Here is a 19,540-nt window from a genome sequence, read left to right on the forward strand (position 1 = left end):
GCGGCTTTTTATCGCCGCCGGCATGGCCCGGGAAGGCGGCTGCAGAGATTCCCACCTCTACTACTACGGCATCAAATTCGCCCTGGCCGCCTACGCCAGCTTCTTCTCGGTAGGTGCCGCGGCCTCTCGCCGGCTTCGGCTCGTCGGAGCCGCCCCGCGGGAACGGCGGCGGGCGGTGCGCTGGGTTTCGGCGGGTTTGCGTGCGCCTCGCTGATGTATTTTTAATTTTTTAATTATTATTATTAATTTTTTGGGGGCGTTCCTGGAGCGGCTCTTGCAAACCGGCCAAGGCGCGCGCGCTCGGGTTGCAAAGCGAGGCTTATTCCGTGCCTCAACGCCGGCACCGACGCTTATTTCCGCAAGGCAAGCGCTGCTCCTGCAGCGTTCCCGGGTGGATATCCCAGCTCCGGCCTGCTGTTTTGATTTGATTTTATTATATTATTTTTAATGAACTAACCTTGGGCGGCGATGCTTGGCATCGCTCCCCCTGGGGAAAGGGAAATGAGCATTTGCTGTTTAAACAGGCTATTTAAAGTAGCACGAACTAGAAATCATCTGAGGATAAAGCTAATTTTTGCTTTCCTTTCCAAAAGAAATACTTGTTTCATCTTTTTTTTTTTATTCTGTAGATGTGAAATACGCTGTTTCGATTCACACTTGTGAAACTATTTTTTTTGCATTCCTACGCACCGTCAGCAGCCAGGCGCTACGCGATGCTTAATCATGATAGTATTAATCCCCTAATTTTATTTTTAATGGCAAAAAGCACTATTTTCTATATGCCTTTTTCTCATGTATGTGTTGCAATAAAACACCTCGATAAAACAGGGCCGGTCGCTGAACCCGGCGTGAGCAAGATGAGGGAGCACTGAGATTGGGGGGTTCAACACGATTTTGCCCCTTGGCTCCTTTTTTGGGGGCAAGTGTCGGTGCCTTCTGCACCCGCTTCCCTCCTTGGGCAGTCGCTGTGTTTTTGCATATATATATATATATATATATATGTATATATATATATATATATATAAAAATATATATTTTTAAATACTGTTAGAAAGTCGGTTTGCAGCCATCTGCCGTTGCCTCGCATTGGGGAAACGGGCAACGAGGTGGAGAAGGTCCCGGCGGATCTGCTGCTTGCTGGGTCGGATTGGGAGATAAATTCCCCAGGGGTGCTGGTGAGGATGAGTGGGTTTTCTAATTATTATTATTTTTTAATCTTTTATTTTGTTGCGGTTTGCCTTTGCTGGGAGCCGTGCCGGTGCATCCACTCCCTTCCCAGCAACGCTTCCCGTGCGGAGTGGACCTGGGTGGTGGGTACAGGAGCAGAGCGGGGCGGCGCTGGGCAGAGGGAGCAGCTTTTGCGAGGTTTTCCTAAATAATTCGGGGAAAACCCACCTTCTCTAACTTTAGAAAAGCTGCTCTTGAGCATGCACGAGCTCCGCAGCCCTAGAGCCAGCTCCCGCGTTGCCTCCGGGTTAATTAATTAAAAGCGAGCGAGTTTTCCTGATTGGCACGGTGAGGATTTGTGGAGTTGCATTAATGTCCCCCCCGCCTTTGCATCCCGGGGTGCTTCCCGGGATGCTGCATCAGAGAGAAAACATTAAATCAAACCTAATCCTGGTGCATGGGGTTGGAAATGGAGCCCAAAGCCGCGGCTGTGATTAAAAGCCCGTTATCGGCAATAGAGCTGCTTGTTTGGTTGCAATTAGCTAAAATGCCTGTAAAATGCCCCGTGCCCCAACTTTGCTTTCCAAGCTCTTTGCTTGCCTCGTCTCTAATAAATATCGGTGTGGATGCGCAAAGAGGGAAAGCGGCTCAGCGCAAGCCAGCGCTCGAGCCCGGCGCGGGAACCAGCCCTGTGGATGTGCAGCAAAATGGGCCGTCGGGGTCATCGTTCCGCCCAATGGCGGGAGTTGGGGTGGACGGGCCGTTGCTTTTAATTATTTTATCGGTATCTGGATGCTCCGGGATCTACCCAAGGGCCAGCCCAGGCGGGGAGGGCAGCGAAAAACCTAGCAAAAGCCAGTCGAAAGCTGTCGGCTTGATTTATCGCGTTGCAACGCAACATCCCTTTTGCAGCCTGGCCTCGAGCGCCGCCGTTTCCAGCAGCGGGCGGGTTTATTAAGAGAGAATAAAATGCCGAGCAATAAATGATGGACTCGTGTGCAAACGAAGTCCACTAGTAAGAGGATGCATGGAACGCCGCCCGCACGGCGTCCGCTCCTCTGCGTGTGTTGCTCTGCCTGCACGGTTGCAATTCCCAATTGCTTGGCCTTGATGAACCTCAAGAGCATCTGCATTTGGAGGGGGAACCGATCTTGGGGGTTTTCCCAGCCTTTTTTTTTTCCCCCCCTTCCTTAATTTCGTGCACGCGGTGCGAGAGGTTTCGGCCCTTCCCTTGCAGGTGCTGGGCCTGGCGGTCCTGTGCGTGGGGATTTATGCCGAGGCGGAGCGGCAGAAGCACAAGACGCTGGAGGGCGTCTTCCTGGCGCCGGCCGTGATCCTGCTGCTGCTGGGCGCCACCGTGTTTGGCGTCTCCTTCGTCGGCACCGTCGGCAGCCTCCGGGACAACCGCGCGCTGCTCAAGGCGGTAAGGCCGCCGCTCTCCTTGCGTGCCGGGTGTTTTTTGGGGATTATTTTGTGCAATCTCGAGGAGGATGAGTGCATCCTAATGCAATGCCGCCCGGGTTGCCGCGATGGGTTTTCCCTTCCCGGCTGGTGCAAATAGGATGGAAAAGCATTGCCGTGAGCCCACTCCTGGGGATTTTCCCACGCAAAATCAAGCGCTTTGGCAGCAGGCGTTGCATCCTTGCTGCACGGGGCCTGATCTCCTGGAAAGGTGTGAACTGGCTGCATGGCGATGGGAATTTTGCGGTCCTGCGGGAACATGGCGGAGGCCGGGGCAGCGAGCGGCTCTTCACCCGTTGCTTTTGCATTCGCCAAACGGATAGTGTTGACGTAGCAGCCGGCTGTGAGTCCGTCTCCCTCCATCCCGCCAGGCAGTTTGAGAACTGCTCTTATATGCAATAAAGTCTTTTACTTGCTAATGGTGGCTGGACCATCTCCTAGCGTGGGAAAAACCTGGATGAGTGGAGCTGAAAAGAAAAAACTCAAGGGCTTTCAAGAAAAATTGCAAGGGCTGTTGCATGAAGCAATGTGCCAATGGTAAAAGCCTCGGAGCCGTGCAGAAATGGCGGAGCTGGATCCCTAATCCTCCTGTTATCCGTGGCTGGCTGCCTCCTGGGGTAAAAGCGAGGTATTTTGGGGCTGATGCCATCGCTGGCAGAGCCAAGTCTCCGTTGGGAAGCTGATTTCTGCTGCGCCGCCGCCAGTAGATAACGGCTCCGTCTCCTATTTGCAAGGGAGTTATGAGCAGAGCGGGGGGAAAAACTACCTTGGCAGGGAAAACTGATGGAGATCCAGGAGGAAACCGTTGGCTCTTGACCTTTTTCCAAGGGTTTTGTCGGAGCGCTGGGCGCCTTTGCCCGCCACGGCCGGAGCAGAGGCTTGCAGTGATTTATAAGCGCCTCTGCCCCAAGGCTGGGGCTCGTAGTGCCGAGACGCGGCACCTGCGCCGGGTGCTTGGTGCCGTTTCAGTTAAAAAGACGCCTGGGATCAGAGCTGTGCAAAAGCCAAGGTTTTGCTGTTTTTTATCCGTGCAATGCCTTTGCTGGCGTGGGATACCACATAGCCCGAACACGCACTTAATTCCTTATCCACTGACTTTTTGTCCTTCTCTCCGGATGCTGAGTTGTTTTGCTCTCGGTGTCGCCTCTAGTATATAAACCTCTTTTTTTTTTTTTTCCTGTGCTGCAAAAATGCTGTTTTTCCTTCAGGATAAACCCTGGAAAATATTTTCTTCTGCCAAAGCTGCAGTTAGGTTGCTGGTAGAGCACACTTCATCTTTTTCTCTGTACGCTTCTGGAGCTATGCAGCCTTGTGCTCATTCTGTCTAGGATTATTCAAGACAAGGATAATTACTTCAAACATCATCTTTTTTTCCACCCCCCCCCCCCCCATTCTTCCTGTGCTAATATTCATGATTCACAGCGGATCCTCTATTTCCCTAATCTGGCCCGAATGCAGCAGTGGAAAAATCAACATATGCTAAAAGGGGGATCTCGTCCTCATAGCACCCATGGGCGACGGCACCCAAAGCTCCTGAGCTGCCTCTTGTGGGTTGTTGGCTGGAAATTGCTGCTGTAGATGTAGCTGAATAAAAAGAAATAATCCTGCCCCTTTCCCTTGGTTTTTTTCCTCCCCCCCGTGGGTAGAAGCAGCTTTGTGCCTGCTGTGGAGAATAAAGTGAGACCGGTGAGGTTTTGGGAGCAGACAGCAAAGCGGCAGCCTCTGCCCCGCGGAAGACAAATCCAGCAGGTTTTTGCAAGAATTGCACAGATTTCATTTTTTATTAATATTTAGGCAGGGAAAGGCTAGCTCCCCGGAGGCATTAAGCAGCCGAGGAGTGTTGCAGGCAGGGTCTGGAGGCAAGTGGGGGCTCCAAGGCTGCCTATATAGTGTGTATATATATAATTTCCTATAACAGAGGCTGTTGAAAACCAGGTGTGCAGGAAAGAGGCAGCTCAGGGTTGGGAAATAGTAAAGAAGAGCCCTTGAGGGCTTTTCTCCCTTGGGTGTTCCTTAATTCCCCGGATTGGGATGCAGAGTGATGCAGGATGGCCCAATACCCTCTTAATGGCCCGTTTCCGGGAGCAAATGGGCAAAGCGATGCTCATAGGACCGGATCCAGCCTCTGCTCCCACTTTGGGAGCTGCACTGCGGTTGGAAAAGCAGATCCCTGGCAGAGGGATGGCAGCGTGGGAAAGACCGGCGCCGCCGTGCTCCGGGGTGGGTTTTGGTGCAGAATTACCCCTTTTTTTATTTGTGCTTTTATCTGCTTGCAGTTATACTGGCAAAAATGCATGGCCAGGGGGTTGGCTGAGCTTGGGATCTGTGTTAAATGGGAATCTCTGTCCCCTTCCCAGGCTCGTGAAGCCTATAAGCTTCAGCGGTTATTTGCAAAGCGCGTCCCTGTTTCCCGTGGAGCCTGATGGGGTTTTTATTCCCGTCATAGGGGGTGTCCAGCCGCGGGGTGTCGGAGGGCTCCTCGTGTTTTGGCCTCACGCGTCATGTCTGGGCTCGCTTTCCCATGCGTGGGAAACTGGGGGTGCTCGCGGTCGGCCAGCGGCCTTGCTCCAGCCTGGGAGAGCTGCTTCCCGCTGAATTTACGAGGAAAAACTCTTGAAAAGACCATTTTGCTTAATGGGTTTTGCAATGGGTTAGATAATGCATGAATCGGCGTAGCAGGCTTTTACCAGCTCGTGCACACAGATGTGTTGCAGCTGCCGGCACGTGCGCGCTCAGGGAACCCAAGCCGAGGACGAGCATCCTCCTCCCCGAACTTCAGCTCACCAATAAATATCGGATTATTTCTCCAACTAAAAATACACCTTTGCCTGCAATGAAGCCCTCCGCATTCAGAAGAAAATATTTCCAGGCTGTAAAGCAATTCACGCGATGGCATGTGGCGTTAATAACCAGCTGGAAAAAAAAGTCGTGGGTGGAGGTGTGGGCGTCTACCCGCTCGTTCAGCTCCCGCTCGTCCCCCTAATTTAGTGCTGACTGATGGATCCGATTTTTTTTTCCTCCGCTCCGCGGACAAAAATCTAGCAATGTTTCCGGCAGGCAAAGCGGTTGGGGGAGTTACCGACCCGCTTGATGGATTATTCCAATATCGGCCCTGCAAGATGCCGTAGCCGAAATTGCCTTTTGGTTTTCATCTCTTCCCTATCAGCCGGGTTCTCCCGAGTTGTTTTCTCTAAGTGTCGCGTGCGCAGCGCTTGCCCCCGCTGCTTTAATTACTTCTCTAATATCCAAAGCGCGGTCGGTTCGCTAAAAGCCCCCCCGGCTCGCCGTTCTCCGCACGAGTTTATTGGAAAAAAATCTGGGAGCAGATGTAGGGGTTTTAGCGCTCGGTGCGTTTAGTCGGCGTTACCAATACTTGCATTTAATCGGTCGCTTAGGGATTTCTGCTGGGGAATTGATTTGGAAGCTTTCCCACTGATAGTTTGCAAATTGTCCCCAAACTGCCCTGAAGCCGGCTCGTTTTTGGGGGGGTTCTGGGTGAGTTGGCGACTTTGCTGTAAAATCAGTATTCGTCCTGCTGCAGCTGGCCGGGCTCATTGGTTTAAGCTCTGGTTGCACTTACAGGGCAGGAGAAAATCGGGTTTGGCACTTTTATGTGCCCAAATCAGCAGCAACTGGTTTTTCCTTGAGCCAGTTTTGCCCGAACTGGGTCGTATCCTGGCTCGGCACCTCCTGCCCGGTGGGTCCCAGGGGTGTTTGAGCATCTGGAAAGCGCTGAATTTGCAAAGGTGCTTTCTAAAACAAAGGTTTTATTTCCGGCGGAAAGAGGGAGAGCTGAGGTTTGGCCTCTAAATGCCCGTTGCACCCACAAAGAGGGAGACGAACCGCTGGGAAACGGCGGATCTGGTGGGGTCCTCGCTGTTTCTGCATAAAAGCCACCGGAATAAAAAAAAAACAAACGCATTAAAGTGGCGCTTTGGGTTTGGAGCTGGTCCCCGGGGCCGTTTGCACGATTGCACCAGGAGCCGGGCAGAAATTAGGCGGAAAAGCTCGGTTGCAGCAGAGCTGCGCAAAGCATCACTGTGTTGCGGCGCCAGCGCGAATCCATCCCAAAAGCGGCCGTGTGGAATAAGTCCGAAGCGAGAAGCTAGGAAAATACCCCAAAGTTTACCCCCAGGGCACTTGGCTCTAGCAAACAAATAATCGCTCCAATATTGTCAATAAACAGGCGGATTTCCAAAATAGCTTGGAAAAGGCGCTTCCCCCCATGCCCTGCTTGCAAAGGGTCGAACTGAAAGTCTCAGTAACCCATTAATCCCATCTGTATCCCATAAAAAAATCCCATAAATAGCATGACTGCAGCATTTTGCAGTAATCTGTATGGATAATTTCCACTGAATTGCATCAATCCTTAAAGGCTTGAGCAGATTTTGCCTCGAGATATTTTTCGGGCTTGGGAGGTGGGGACAGGGTCTGGCGATGTCTTGGAGCAAATTGGATCGCTTGGGGTCTAAAAGCCAGAAATGGGGGGAAAAGAGGAGGTTTTTCCAGCAGGAACGAAGTGGAAAGGGTCAGATTTGGTCTTGGGAGGGAGCAGGGGCTCGTTTGGCATTGCACACCCCATAAATAAATAAAAAAGCACGGTTTGCACGAATAACGCAGCGTCGCGGGCGCCGTGCAAGGCAGCGAGGGTTATTTCTGCCTCAGTGAAGCCGGAGGTGCTCCGCGAAGTCTCAGAGCGTCTGGGCTTCGCCGTCCTCCGTTTAATCCCCGGGAGGGAGACGTTCCCGACCGATCCTGTTTTTTTTTTCTTTTTTCTTCAAAGCAACTTTGAAAGCTTCATTTCCATGTGGGAATAAACAAGCGTTTGGTTTTGCTGCGGAAGAGCTACCTGCAAGTGTTGTTGCAAAAAAAAAACACCCAAAAAAACAACAAAAAAAGGGAAAAACCTCAAAAAGAGCAACTCTAGGCAGGAGAAAGCTCTGGCCCGTCGCTGGGAAAGATGACGGGGCTTTGCAGAAGGAGAAGCCAAATCGCCAAAGCCAAATATATAACACGTAGGCACGTAACGTGTATATGCACGTAATTATCCATATATATATATAACCATATATCTATATATCCATATATCTATATATTGCTTCTGCTAGGGGATCCTGGGTTATTCCCAGCCATAGTTTGGGTGGGGATGCAGGTGCTTTGGAGCGAGCGGGTTGCATCCCGGTGGGCCGGGATGTGGCTGTCGCCTCTCTCCCGCGCTCGCTTTGGCTTTGGGCAAGATTAATGGTAAAGAAAGCGGCGCTGGGGGGTCGTTAAATGGGGGAAGGAGCCGGTAGATGAGCGGCTTGGAGGTGGGTTGGCTGCCGGAATGGGGGAGATTCGTCTTTTTTGGTCAAAGTTATTGTTATATTTTAATTCGACGGGATGATTTATCGCGGCGGTTGGGATCGACGAGCCCTTTAAAGGGCGCTGGCTCCGGCGAGCGTTCGTCGAACGAAGCGTCGAGGAGCTTTTCCCCGTCTCGGCCGCGACAAATCGGCGGCTGAAACCTTTTTTTGGGGGCTCTTTTCTCCCCGCGAAAGCTGGCGCCCTGCAACGAGACGTTGCGCGACGCCTCGTCCCGAAACCCCCCGGATTTAGGCCAAACCTCTGCGTTGGTTTGCGAAGCAGCCCAGGGATTACGGCACCGAGCTCAATTTCAATACGCGCAGAGCAGGTTGAATCGCGTTATAGTTTTGCGTTTTTATAGCCGCAATGGGATAATCCGTGTTTTCCCGCCGCCGCCGCCCGGTGGGACCGCGACGGTTCGCGAGGTCGCCGGGGCGAGCGGAGTGGAGCGCTGTGATTCGGGCTCCGGGGCGCTAATCCCTCGCTCTTTCCCGCGCAGTTTTTCTGGATCCTCCTGGCGCTTTTCAGCGCACAGCTGCTGCTGCTGCTGGCCGAGGTGGTCTTGGAGAGCAAGGTGAGTGCAATTAAGCCGTGCTGGGGGGGGGGGGGACAAGGTAATTAGCCGACCGGGCTTTTTCCTTAGGGCTCGTTAAGCCCCTCGTCTCGGGGAATGAATGGTTTTGCCGTGCTTTCCGCCGGAGCGGCTCCTCGAAGGCCTTCGGAGCCAGGTTCCCGCGCCGCCGGCGGGTTTGGCTCGGTGCGTCGTCACCTCCCCGCCGCTCGCCCAAGCACTAATTATTTTGGGGTCAGAATTAATTACGGAAGCCATCCTTTTCTCCCCAGTCTTGATAAGCAGGGAGGAAAAAAAAAAAAGTATTTTCCCTTTCCCCAGCGTTTTCCCGGCTGTGGCGTTTTCCTGGTGCGCGTGAAAGGTCTTTTTGCATCAAATTGCCATTTAATTTGCCGCATGTTGGAGGCTCCTCGGAGGTTCCTGCGCCCTGGGGCAACACTTGCCCGGAATGGGTCTGTCCGCAATGTTTCCCCCCCGGTGCCGTTTTCCCGCGTGAGCTGCCTTTTCCATGGCTTTTTCCTCCCCCTCCCGCAGATGAACGCGGTTTTCCATGCCAATATCCAGGAGGGCATCAGGCACTATTACGATGACCTCGACTTCAAGAACATCTTGGATTTTGTGCAAGAAAAGGTCAGTGCTTGTGTCGGGAGGGTGGGAGGCCTATTCTTTATTTATATATATTTATATATATATTTTTTTTATATATATGTATGTATACACATATCTATAAATAAATAACTAAAGTTATATATCTTAAGATATCCATATATATCTTAAGAACAGATATATGTATATATATATATTTTTTCTCCCAAGAGGCAAAGCGTTGCAGTCGAGCCCCGCTGGGGCTGGATTAAATGCCCCCAGCGATCGTTTTTGGCTCGCTTTGCTCTTTTTGCACGCATCGCGCTGCTTCCCGAGCCGACCGCGAGCGTTTAAAGCAGGTTGTTCCGCCTTGCAAAACCTGGTTTTGTCGCCGGCTCCGTCGGACCTTGCAGTGAGCAGGTAGCTCAGCCGCAGCTCGCAGGCCGGGAGCTTGTCGAAGCTGTTATCCCTCCTTTCATCCTCTGGCCGGAGCGTCAGGAATATGCGGCTCTTATCTCCGGCTTTGAAGAGGAGGAGGAGGAGGCGGCGGCGGCTCCTTCCTCGCTTTGATGCTGTGGTGGAGCTCGAGAAAGCTCTCTGTCTTTTTATTTATTTTATTTATTTTTTAATTATTTTTATTATTATATTTATTTTTTATTTTATTAATTTATGTTATCTTTTAAAATTTATTTTATTTTATTTATTTTACCTTTCCGGGAAGGTTTCCACCTCCAGACGAGAGACGGTCGCGCCCAGTTCACGTAACCTCAACCCCCTTTTGGCACCGTTTTGCTTTCTCCTTCCTCCCTTGAGCTTGAACCAAAACCGGGGAGGAACGGGCGCTCTTAGGAGCCGGCAAATCACGCCGGCTTTATTCCAGGCGTCGGGCGCCGGCGAGCCTTAAACCGGAGCGATGCTTTAAGCGAGACTCGGCCGCCTCCGCTCTGATCCGCGCTTGGAACCACAGCGGAAAATAACGTGAATTTTGCATTACCGCAGTTACGGCCCAAATTATTCGGGTTTGCCTGGGGGCGCCTCCTCTAGACGCTTGGTCAGTGAATATGTGTGTATATATATGTATATATATGCGTATATATACGTAAATATATAGTGTAATAGGTTGCTATCACGCACACATCTCTCCTGCCTGCTACAGCGAGGTTTTTCCTACCGAGGGAAAGCTGCAAAGCCGCAAACTTGTTTACCAGGAGAAGGGATGAGCCGCTAGATTAAAAAAAACAGCTTTTATCCTGCAGGGAACAGAAAACGACTCTTTCATTAAAGCCTTTTTTTTTTTTTTTCCCCTCCTTTCTTCGAAGCGGAGGGAAAAAGCAGCTTTTCCTTTGCAGCCGCGCCGTCCGAGCTCTAATTTAACCTGACGGCGCGAGAAATCCCCGCCAGGCTCGCGGCGCCTTTACGAGCGTCACGCGGCCCCGGCCGGCTTTAAGGAGCCGCGAAATATATTGGTTAAAGGCGCTAAAAGAGACGTTTCTGCCTTGCGCTCGGGGAACCGGGTTAGTCAGCGGTAATTAAATCAGCCAGGGCGCCCTTAACCCTCGGAAAAATCGGGAAGCGCCCGGCGAGGGTGGATGGGTTTGGCCGTTGCGTTTTTATTCCTTTTTTTAAATTTTTTCCCCCTTTTTTTGCAGTTCTCCTGCTGCGGCGGCGACGAGTACGGCGACTGGCGGGTTAACCGGTACCACTCGTGCAACGGCAGCGGCCCGCTGGCCTGCGGCGTGCCCTACACGTGCTGCGTCCGGAAGGTGCGGCGGCCCCGGCGCCGCCGGCAAAGCGCCGGCGTTTCCCGGGAATTTAGCGTTGGTGGCGGTGGGGTTTTTTCCCAGCCTGGTTGCTTTATACCTTAACCAAGACCAGGATATATATTAAAAAAAAAAAGGGGTTGCAAGCCGATTGCAGGGCGCGCGGGCCATAACTCGCTCCTTTGACATGTATAAAGGTATCAAAATTTATTTAGGAGGAGAAAAAGCTTCTGCCTGGGTTTGCAATATCGGTTCGGACCGTCTCTTCCGTGCAAAGGCCCTGGCAAAAGCGGGCCGAGGCTAAAAACAGCGGTTTTCTCGTATGGGATTTTTGCTAGCTCTAGGCGCCGGCGCTAAAGGAGCGTGGGAATAATTTCCCCGCCGATTCCCGCGGGAACGAGCTGCAGCTCGGTGGCCGGAGCCGCTTCGAAGGCCCCGATTTCTTTTCTGCCGCGTCTCGTGGGGGAAAAAGCCTCGTTTCCCCCCAAAATGTTCCCTGTTTTGCTTTTCCATCTGTGCGCCTCTGAAGCCCGGGAGGGTTTCGTGCTCTCGCCTGGGGGATTTTTTGCTGGCTGTCGACACCGTGTGCCCGAAAGTGGGATAATTTCGGCACGTCGCGGTCTCGAGGCTCCTGTAGAAAAGTTACGGAAGCTGCCACTCGATCCGTAAAATGAGCCGAGAAAAACAGGGCAGGATTGATCCCAGGAGGCGCAAAGCATCCGACTAGCTCAGGGGTGTTCGGAGGCTTTTAAGGGTGCCGGAGCTATCCCGGCCTTGCTTTTCTTGGGATGAGCGAGAACGAGGGTTTGTTTTTTAGGTGGAAATCCCAAATTTTAGCACTTCTCATCCGGATAGAGGCAGGGGAACTTAGTCTTACGGAGCTCCTGGGTAGCAGCGTGGGCTGGATTCGTCTCGTGAGCTCTCGAAACGTCCGCGCGAGCAGACACAGATCGAAGCCTTGAGGATTTTTAAAATCCTTTGGTTTCTCCCCGGCACGGCAGACTCTGGAGAAATCCCCGCTAGGTCCCTGGAGAGTGAAACGCGTTTAATCCCCGCGAAATTCCCTTTCTTGCGAGGGAGAGACGCGACCGACGGCGTTGGGAAAGGTGGCTGAGGTTAAACGCGGAGCGAATCGAGGGCAAGTTTTTGTTTTGCTCCGGTTCTCCGAGTCTCCAACGCTTCTCTGTTGGTAGGTGCCCGGAGAAGTCCCTAACACCCTGTGCGGATACAGGACCCTCGAGAAAGAGGTAACGTGGGCTTGTCCCCTTTTCTTGCAAATCTGTTCTACTTTTCACCTGGGGAGACTTTATTATTATTATCATTATTATTATTATTATTATTATTATTATTTTGTCTTTCAGTCCTGCTAATTCAGTAGAACTTTGGGGGCAATTATTACATTTTCTTCCCAATTCCTTTTTCCCACTGCATTACTTAAAACCAGAGACTGGCATGCTGGGGAGGTCATATATATATCAAATTAATCAGATATATAGATAGATAGATAGATAGATCTATCTATCTATATATCGATCTGATTCTATATATATATGTAGAGAGAGAGAGAATCAGATCGATATATATATATATATGAATGATTCTTTCTATCTATCTATCTGTCTGTCTATCTCTGTATTTTTTTCCTCTCGCTCCCCAGCCAAATTAATAGCTTTAATTTTAATTAATAGCTTCCTCGTTTGCCGTGGAAACCGCCTGCGGCGGGGGGAGACGAAGGGCTGAGGCGGGTTTCGGAGACCAGCAGCCGGCACCCACCGATCTGCGGGTTTCCAGCCCGATTCGGTGCCGCAGCTCCGGAACGCGCGGCCAAGGGTCGCGAACCCGTTTAGCTCATTTTTTTCCTCTTTTTTTTTGGCTGTTTCTCCGCGTCTCGCCGCCAGCGCCTGGAGCTGCTCGAGGTGATCCACGTGCGGGGCTGCATCCACGCCGTGGGGCTGTGGCTGCGGGACGACGCCGCGGCCGCGCTGGGCATCGCCTGCGCCCTGCTGCTGCCCCAGGTAGGTGCCGGGTCCCGCCGGGCTTTGCCGGGGGGAAACGATTCCTTTTGGGGGGGTTTCTCCCCGGGTGGGGAAGAAGCCGCCTGTTGCGCGGGGGGGTTTTTTTGCCACGCGGACGAGCGGGTAGCAAAAATTGGGAGCTTTCCTGCTGCAGCCTGGGCTATCTATTTCTTTTCAGCCGGGCTCCGAGAGACGATTTGCCCTAGTTTTCCCGGCGCGTTTTTTGCGGAGCGTTTAGCCACATCGACGTCTCGGGGCCGCGGCGCCGGCGTCCTTGCAACGCGCGCCGCGGGTTTAATCGCCGGCCGGGCAGTAGCGGGTAAAAGCAAAGTCCGTCTCCGAGCGAAGTGCGGATGCACCGAGCCTGTTATTTTTCCTCCTTGGCAGAGGAGCTTTTGGAGATGTTTTACTAACCAGCGTCAAGCTCGGAGGAGCTCCTTGGTGTCCCTGCCCTCCACGGGCGATGCCTTGGGTTGGGAGGCAAGTTGATCTCTGGCCCTGCTTGCTTCGGGAAATTTTGGAGAAGGGTTGATTCTGGAAGTCTTTTTTCCCCCCTCCGTTTTGGGCTTGGTCGCCTTCCTTCATTTTCCACCCGGGACCTCGAGGCGGGTGGGCCGCTGGGGAGCTGAGCTTCCCAGATACGCCTGTGCTGGTGGGAGTGGCGATCTCTTGGAGACGCCGAAGTGGTCTTGGAGATGGAGGCGCCAAAGCAGCCTCATCTTGGACCTTTAGCCGGGGACACCTGCACCGAAGCATCTCCAAGGTTTCCATCCCCACGTCTTCATGGTGGATGGTTTCTGGGGATGTTTCGTGGTCCTCAGCAAGACAAAGAGATAGCCCAAGCTGGCCACCGTGATAAGGTAGAAACAAGTGCATAAACGAGCTCCTCAGATCCCTTTTAGCCATCCTAAAGAAGCAGAGAGCGGCACACGTCCGGGTAAAGGAAGCTCCCTCAGAGGTCACCTCCGAGGGTTAATGCCTATCAGCTTGGAGGTGCAGATAGCTCATGGTTAAGGTGAACTACCTCACTTGCACTTTGCTGTTTCCTCGATCTCAAAAGCTCCTAGCTGTGACAACCGGGTGTATATTACCCCCGAGAGGACAAATCCAGCAGATCAAACGCTTCGACCCTGGAAAATGCAGCGTCGGAGTCATGACGCGCGTTCTGCGGCTCAGCGCCGTCCCGTCTTGGTCAGGGCGACCTCAGCGCTCGCTGACGCGGACATCTCCGCGGCGCCCAAATTCCCCTTTTCGCAAGCGGAGAGCTGGCGATTTCGTTGCTTTTTGACGTCTCGGTGGTTCCGGTTGCGCACTCGAGCGGCCGGCGCTCGCCGCGGGAAGCGTAGCGGGGGAATCGAAGGGATTTTTCCATTTGCACTCGGTGACCTCTGCAAAGAGCCCTGCCTATAAATGTCAATTTGCGGGAGGAAGAGCCAATACGAGATAAATGCTTGCCTTTTACTCGATTAGCTCTGGGAAAGCTTGAAACCCTTCGGCTCTTGCATCTAGCGTGGCCCGGCGTTGCAGCCGCCCCAACAGGCAAGAAGCCGGGGGCGCCTGCCCGCGAGGTTTTCCCCAAGAAAGAGTTTTTTTGCGGAAAATCTTGCTTTCAGAAGGACCCTGCGGGTTATCTCCTCCAGGCCTAAGGTTTGTCTTGCCGGGAACGTGATGCAACCCCTACTGGGAGCGGGAGCTGCGTTCCTCTCGCTGGCGCCCGGCCACGGCTCTCGTGCAAGAGTTTGTTGCTTTATTCTTTTTCTTCCTAATTAAGCAAAAATCCAAGCGAGTCTTGCGTGATTGATTGCCCAGGAAAAGTGTTCTCCCGGCTCCACTTTCGGAGGAGCCTGGCCGGCGAGCCGCCTCTCTCCTTCAGCACGATTTGGGTCCGAGCCTAAAAACATTCGCCCCGTCCTCCCATAATATAAACTGGCTCTTCGTGCGTTAGAGGAACAGCAGCGGATAAATGGATTATTTTCCGTCTATGGGAAGCGTAAGTGCTCCCTTAAATAGCGCTTGCTCGGCTGGGTGCAATATGTATTTGACTGCTGCCGGCGCGATGAGCTGGCAACGGCGGCGGGATGCGCCGACGGCATTCCCGCGGTGCAACGGGCCGGCGCCGGGCGCTTAATTGTGATATTGCTTAAAATTATCGTCCCCGTTAGCTAGAAATAATTGCCGGTTCAGGGAGTTAAAGAACGGGTCTTGTTGGCACGTGCGGGAAACTCGGCGGCCGGCCCGAGCGATCCCCTGGCAAAGCCGCGCGGGAAAATATCGGAGGCACAAATGACCGTGCTTTATTTCCCTGCCCTGCGGGAGCCGGGTGACTGAAATCCCGGCGGGATTTGGGGCCTCCGGGAGCATCCGCAAGGATGATTTTTAAGAGCCGATAGCAAGGCTTAGGACTGGGCTCGGCTGCTTTGCGGCGCGCTTTTTCCCAGGGCCGCCAAAATAGGAATGGCATCATCAATGCAAGCCGCATCCGTAGCCGTAGACACCCGTGTGCAGGTGCATATAGATATACGAGGGTGCAATGCATAGGTGCAATGCATAGCTGCATTAGATACACTATATATATATATATATATGTATATGCCATTATTCACATCCGTAACCCAACCTGGGGATGGAAAGGGCCTTGGATCTATTTTAGGGATGCAACCATTCTTGCAAACACCGGGTCGCTGCACCTGCTGGATGCAGTCGTCCCCGCGGTGCATTTAAATCCCCCCGAAAAAGGCTCGGCAAGCGGCGGAGGGGAGCGGGAAGAAGCGGCGGCTTCCGAGCTTTAAGCGGGCAGCGAGCGGCGGCTTCGGAGCGGCTTTTCTCCCCCTCGTCCTGCAAGGAAACAACGGGCTCGTTGCTTCGGGAAAGCGCGGGGCCCCGCGGCGCCTGCCGATATTGAACGCATCCATATTCCTGACAGCCGGCTTAGATTTTCATTAAGCGGGAAAAGGCGCTCGGAGCCAGGTGGCGCGGCGCGTGGAGGAGAGCGGCGGCGGTGGCGGGATGCGGGCCGGTCCCCTAGGACCGACACGGGATTTTTCTCGCAGCGGGATGCTCCCAGCAGCCTATGCCCCGTTTCCCCAAACCCGCCGGTTTGGGCAGGGATTGGGAGCCGCCGGCGTTAAATTTAGCGTAGCCGCAAATCTCTTCCGAGCTGCCGTTTGGCTCGGGGAGGGCAAATGAGCCGTCGGCCCCCAAAGCGCGGCGTTTCCGAGGGTTTTGCTCGCGGGGCTCTTCCGCTGCGCCGGCAGCGGGGATTTTAATCTTTCCAACGCTGACACGCTAATAGAAGTAAATGATAGCGCTGGGCAAGCTTTTAAATGCTATTTAAAAAAAAAAAAAGTTTTTTTTTTTTAATGCTTAAAAGCACGGCCATTTAATATGGATTAGCGCAATCTGATTTGCCGCATCCGAGGCCCAGATTTACGTCGCGGCGGTCGGCGGAGGGATAGAGCCGGAGGGACTGGGGGCTCTTCCCCTGGATCTGCGTTTTTCCCAGGACTGAAGCGGGGCCGTGTAAGGGTTCGGGGAGCGGGATCCCGGTTGGAGTCTCCGCTTTTTGCAGTGCTGCCATTTGTCCCCGACCCAATTAACGCTCCGCCGGCTGCCGGGAGCTTGCACGGGGCGATTTTTGCCCTTTGCACGTCCCGGGGAAGCGCAGGGGTTTTGCACGGTTTAAATCGGCGCGTTATCGCCGTGCTGAATCCTGCAACCCGGCGCACGGCGAGGCCGCGCGCTTGCAGCAATTAGGCAGCGGGGTTATTCCTCGAGGGCCGGCGGAGGCAGCAACCGGGACTCAGTAGCATCCCCAGCCGCTGTTTTTAAGGGAATATCCTTGCAAGGTGGAAGACCGCTGGGTGAAAAAGGCTGCGTCGCGTTATTTGCTGCTTTGGTTGGGCGCAAAACGGTCCCTGGCTTCAGGTGCATCGCAACCGTTTGCGCTTCTCCCCGTTTGTCCCCACTTTGCAGGGTATCTAACGGATTAGGAGCCGCATTAAGTCATTAATAACGTTTTTCAGCTCTGAAAGCGATGTGCCGCAATACTGCAGTAGATTCCGGCTAATAAATGCCGTAGGCGCGATTTGGTTACGGATTTACGCTAAGCGAGATCACGCTGAAAAGATACGAGCTAATAGCGTTCGCAAAATGACCAGAAAACCCCCTGAAATGGTCCATCCTGGCATCGGGCATCGATTTTCTTTTTTTTTTTTCAGGTGTTTGGCCTCGTTATGGCCCGGCTGTATTGGCAGAAGCTCGACGATATCTACTCCCGGCAGGACACGGTTGATTTTAAGAGGCTCGAGCGGCGGGATCTCAACGTGGCGGTGCTGGACCTGTCGGGCGCCGGCTGGTGCTGGTGCCTGCCCAGGGAAGGGGGCTACGTGCCCGTGGGCGCTGCCGGCGAGGAAGACGAGGAGGAGGAAGGCGCCGGGTGCCCGAGCGAGGCGTGAGCTGCCGCCGGAGCGGAAGAGGCAGCCGGCGGCGGCGGGATTTCTACGCTCGGGTTCACGCGACGCCTCGGGGGAAATTATAAAGCAACGCTGGAAGGATGTTAAAAAAAACCCAACGCACCACGCGGGCACGGGAACTCCGCGGGGTCCTTGGCTCCCTCGGCGCCGTTTGCACGCGTCTCCTTATTTTATTATTATTATTTTATTTTACGCCATCGATCCGACTCCTGCTGCGTTTTGCAAACTCGCCCCGCGCGGCGATAAAACGCCCAGGTAAGGAGGGGAACGTTAACGGGCCGCGACGCTTCGTTTCTCCCGCCGAGGGCGACCGAGGCCGCGATCCCTTCTCGCGACGCGGGGATCGGATCGCCGGGGGGGGGGAAGCCTTGGGCGGGTGAATTGCGCCGCTTTGCAAAAAAAAAAACACGAGGGTGCTTTTATTAAAAAAAATAAATAAATAAAAGCAGAATGTAACCTCAGGGAGCCTCTGCACGTGCCAAATTCCCGCTCGACTGCAGGAGCTGCGTTACATCAAGCGCAGCGCTTCCCCCCCCGGCCTTGGCGGCGGGGAGCGATAACCTTAGAAATCCGGTGCGGAAAAACGCGCTTGCTTAAGGAAGGCAACGTTTTTACGGTGGTGGTCCGCCGAGGCGACGCTCTTCCTTGCCGGTTTTAACAGTCGCGCTATCGACGAGAGGTTTTGGGGCGGGGGGGAGCGAGGCGCCGTGATTTGGGGGAGCGGGCGAGCGCGGCAGGGCTCTGTCTCCCTCTTCCGACCGTTTTCGGGGGTTTTTTCTTGCGACAAATGACAAATGAGAGCTCCGGCCCAGGGAAACCGGCTGATTGCAATCATTTACGATTTGTTTTTTGCGTTCTGCAGGTGGTATTTTGTGAAACCTGAATAAATGCAAGCTGATAAATTCTGCCTGCTCCTCACGAGCTCGTCCCCGCGATTCTCGGGGGGGAAAAACGGGCTTTTTTACTATTTTCTCCTTCCTTTATTACAGCGCAAAGAGCTGCTGCCACTAAACCGCTTTCTCCGCTGCGCAGAGCGCGTTTCTTTGCAGGATTTGGTGCGTTTTTTGGCAAGTGGGAACGGCAACGCGCGGGCACCCGACTGCCCCGTTCCCGGGAACCGGGGTGTTATTCTGCAAACGCCTGGAAAATGGGAAAGGTAAAATAACCGCTGGCCCTGCAAGGGGAGGCCGATGCTGGGGAAACGGCGTGGATTTACTGCCATCCTGTGGGCACGCGGCCGTGCCGGGCCCGGCATCCTCGCGTTAGACGTTAAAGGCTGAGGGCATCCGCGGATGGGTTTATTCGGGATACGGCTCTCCCGGGTGGCTCCGAGCCCGCCTGCCGCAATGCCAGCGGATGCCCGTGAACGGCCCGGGGGGGCCACGGCGGTAAAACCCCCTGTTACGGCACTCTTGGAGTCTCCCGAGCCAAATTGCAGGGAATTATCGGTGATGCAATGGGGAAATGCGATCCTGAAGCTCTCTTGGGAACGCTGACGCGTATCAGGGAAGCGCTGGGTTTAAGCACGAAGCGCGGCAGCACGTCGTCATCCGTGCCCTCCGAAACGGCTTTTCCCCCCCCTCGTTGCAAACGTTTCCCGCGGCTCGGGGAGGGTAAAACGCAAAGCGATGCCAAGAGGATCCCCCCCGCTGCAGCAAATCGGTCCAAATTTCGGCGAAGGAGCCGGGTCCCGAGGGCGCCGCCGGGAATCACTGCACCTCACTCCAGACCTGCCCCGGCAGCCTGGGAAAAAAGGCTCAAAACTGGAGCTGGGAAGAAAACGATGGGGGGGGAGAGCGGTAGGTGGATTTTCTTTTTTCCCCCGCCGAGAGGCTGGGTGGCGAGGAGGAAAAAAGCTATAAAATAACCTTTGCCACGTTGCCTTAAAGCACGAAATCCAGCAAAAATCCCCCTTTTGGCCTGCCGGTGGGACTGGCCCTGGAGAACTGCCGGCTTGAGGCCGATTTATCGATATCTGGCGTTGAAAGGAGAAGCGGCTCGGCTCAACCCAGGCGGAAAATGGAAGCGGGCAGCCGGGAACGCGCGGTCGGGCCAAACGGCGGTGGCACGGTGCGCTTTTAAGGCCGTTTCCCTTGTTTTCCGTCCTCTTGTAGGCTGAGCCGGACCGTCGACCTCTGTCCAACCTCATGCTGCAGCGTGCGG

General features: G+C 53.9%; 1 protein-coding gene across 1 annotated transcript; it reads left to right on the forward strand.

The window, feature by feature from the left end:
• Positions 1 to 17,705, forward strand: LOC106498062 (tetraspanin-15-like). The gene is made up of 8 exons (XM_067312352.1): positions 1 to 109; positions 2,405 to 2,590; positions 8,474 to 8,548; positions 9,080 to 9,175; positions 10,780 to 10,893; positions 12,084 to 12,137; positions 12,789 to 12,905; positions 17,123 to 17,705. The coding sequence occupies exons 1-8, from the start codon at positions 23 to 25 to the stop codon at positions 17,357 to 17,359; spliced, it is 966 nt and encodes a 321-aa protein (XP_067168453.1). The 5' UTR covers positions 1 to 22; the 3' UTR covers positions 17,360 to 17,705.
• The last annotated feature ends 1,835 nt before the right edge of the window (positions 17,706 to 19,540 follow it).

Source organism: Apteryx mantelli, chromosome 29 (assembly GCF_036417845.1).
Source record: "Apteryx mantelli isolate bAptMan1 chromosome 29, bAptMan1.hap1, whole genome shotgun sequence".
Taxonomy (NCBI): domain Eukaryota; kingdom Metazoa; phylum Chordata; class Aves; order Apterygiformes; family Apterygidae; genus Apteryx; species Apteryx mantelli.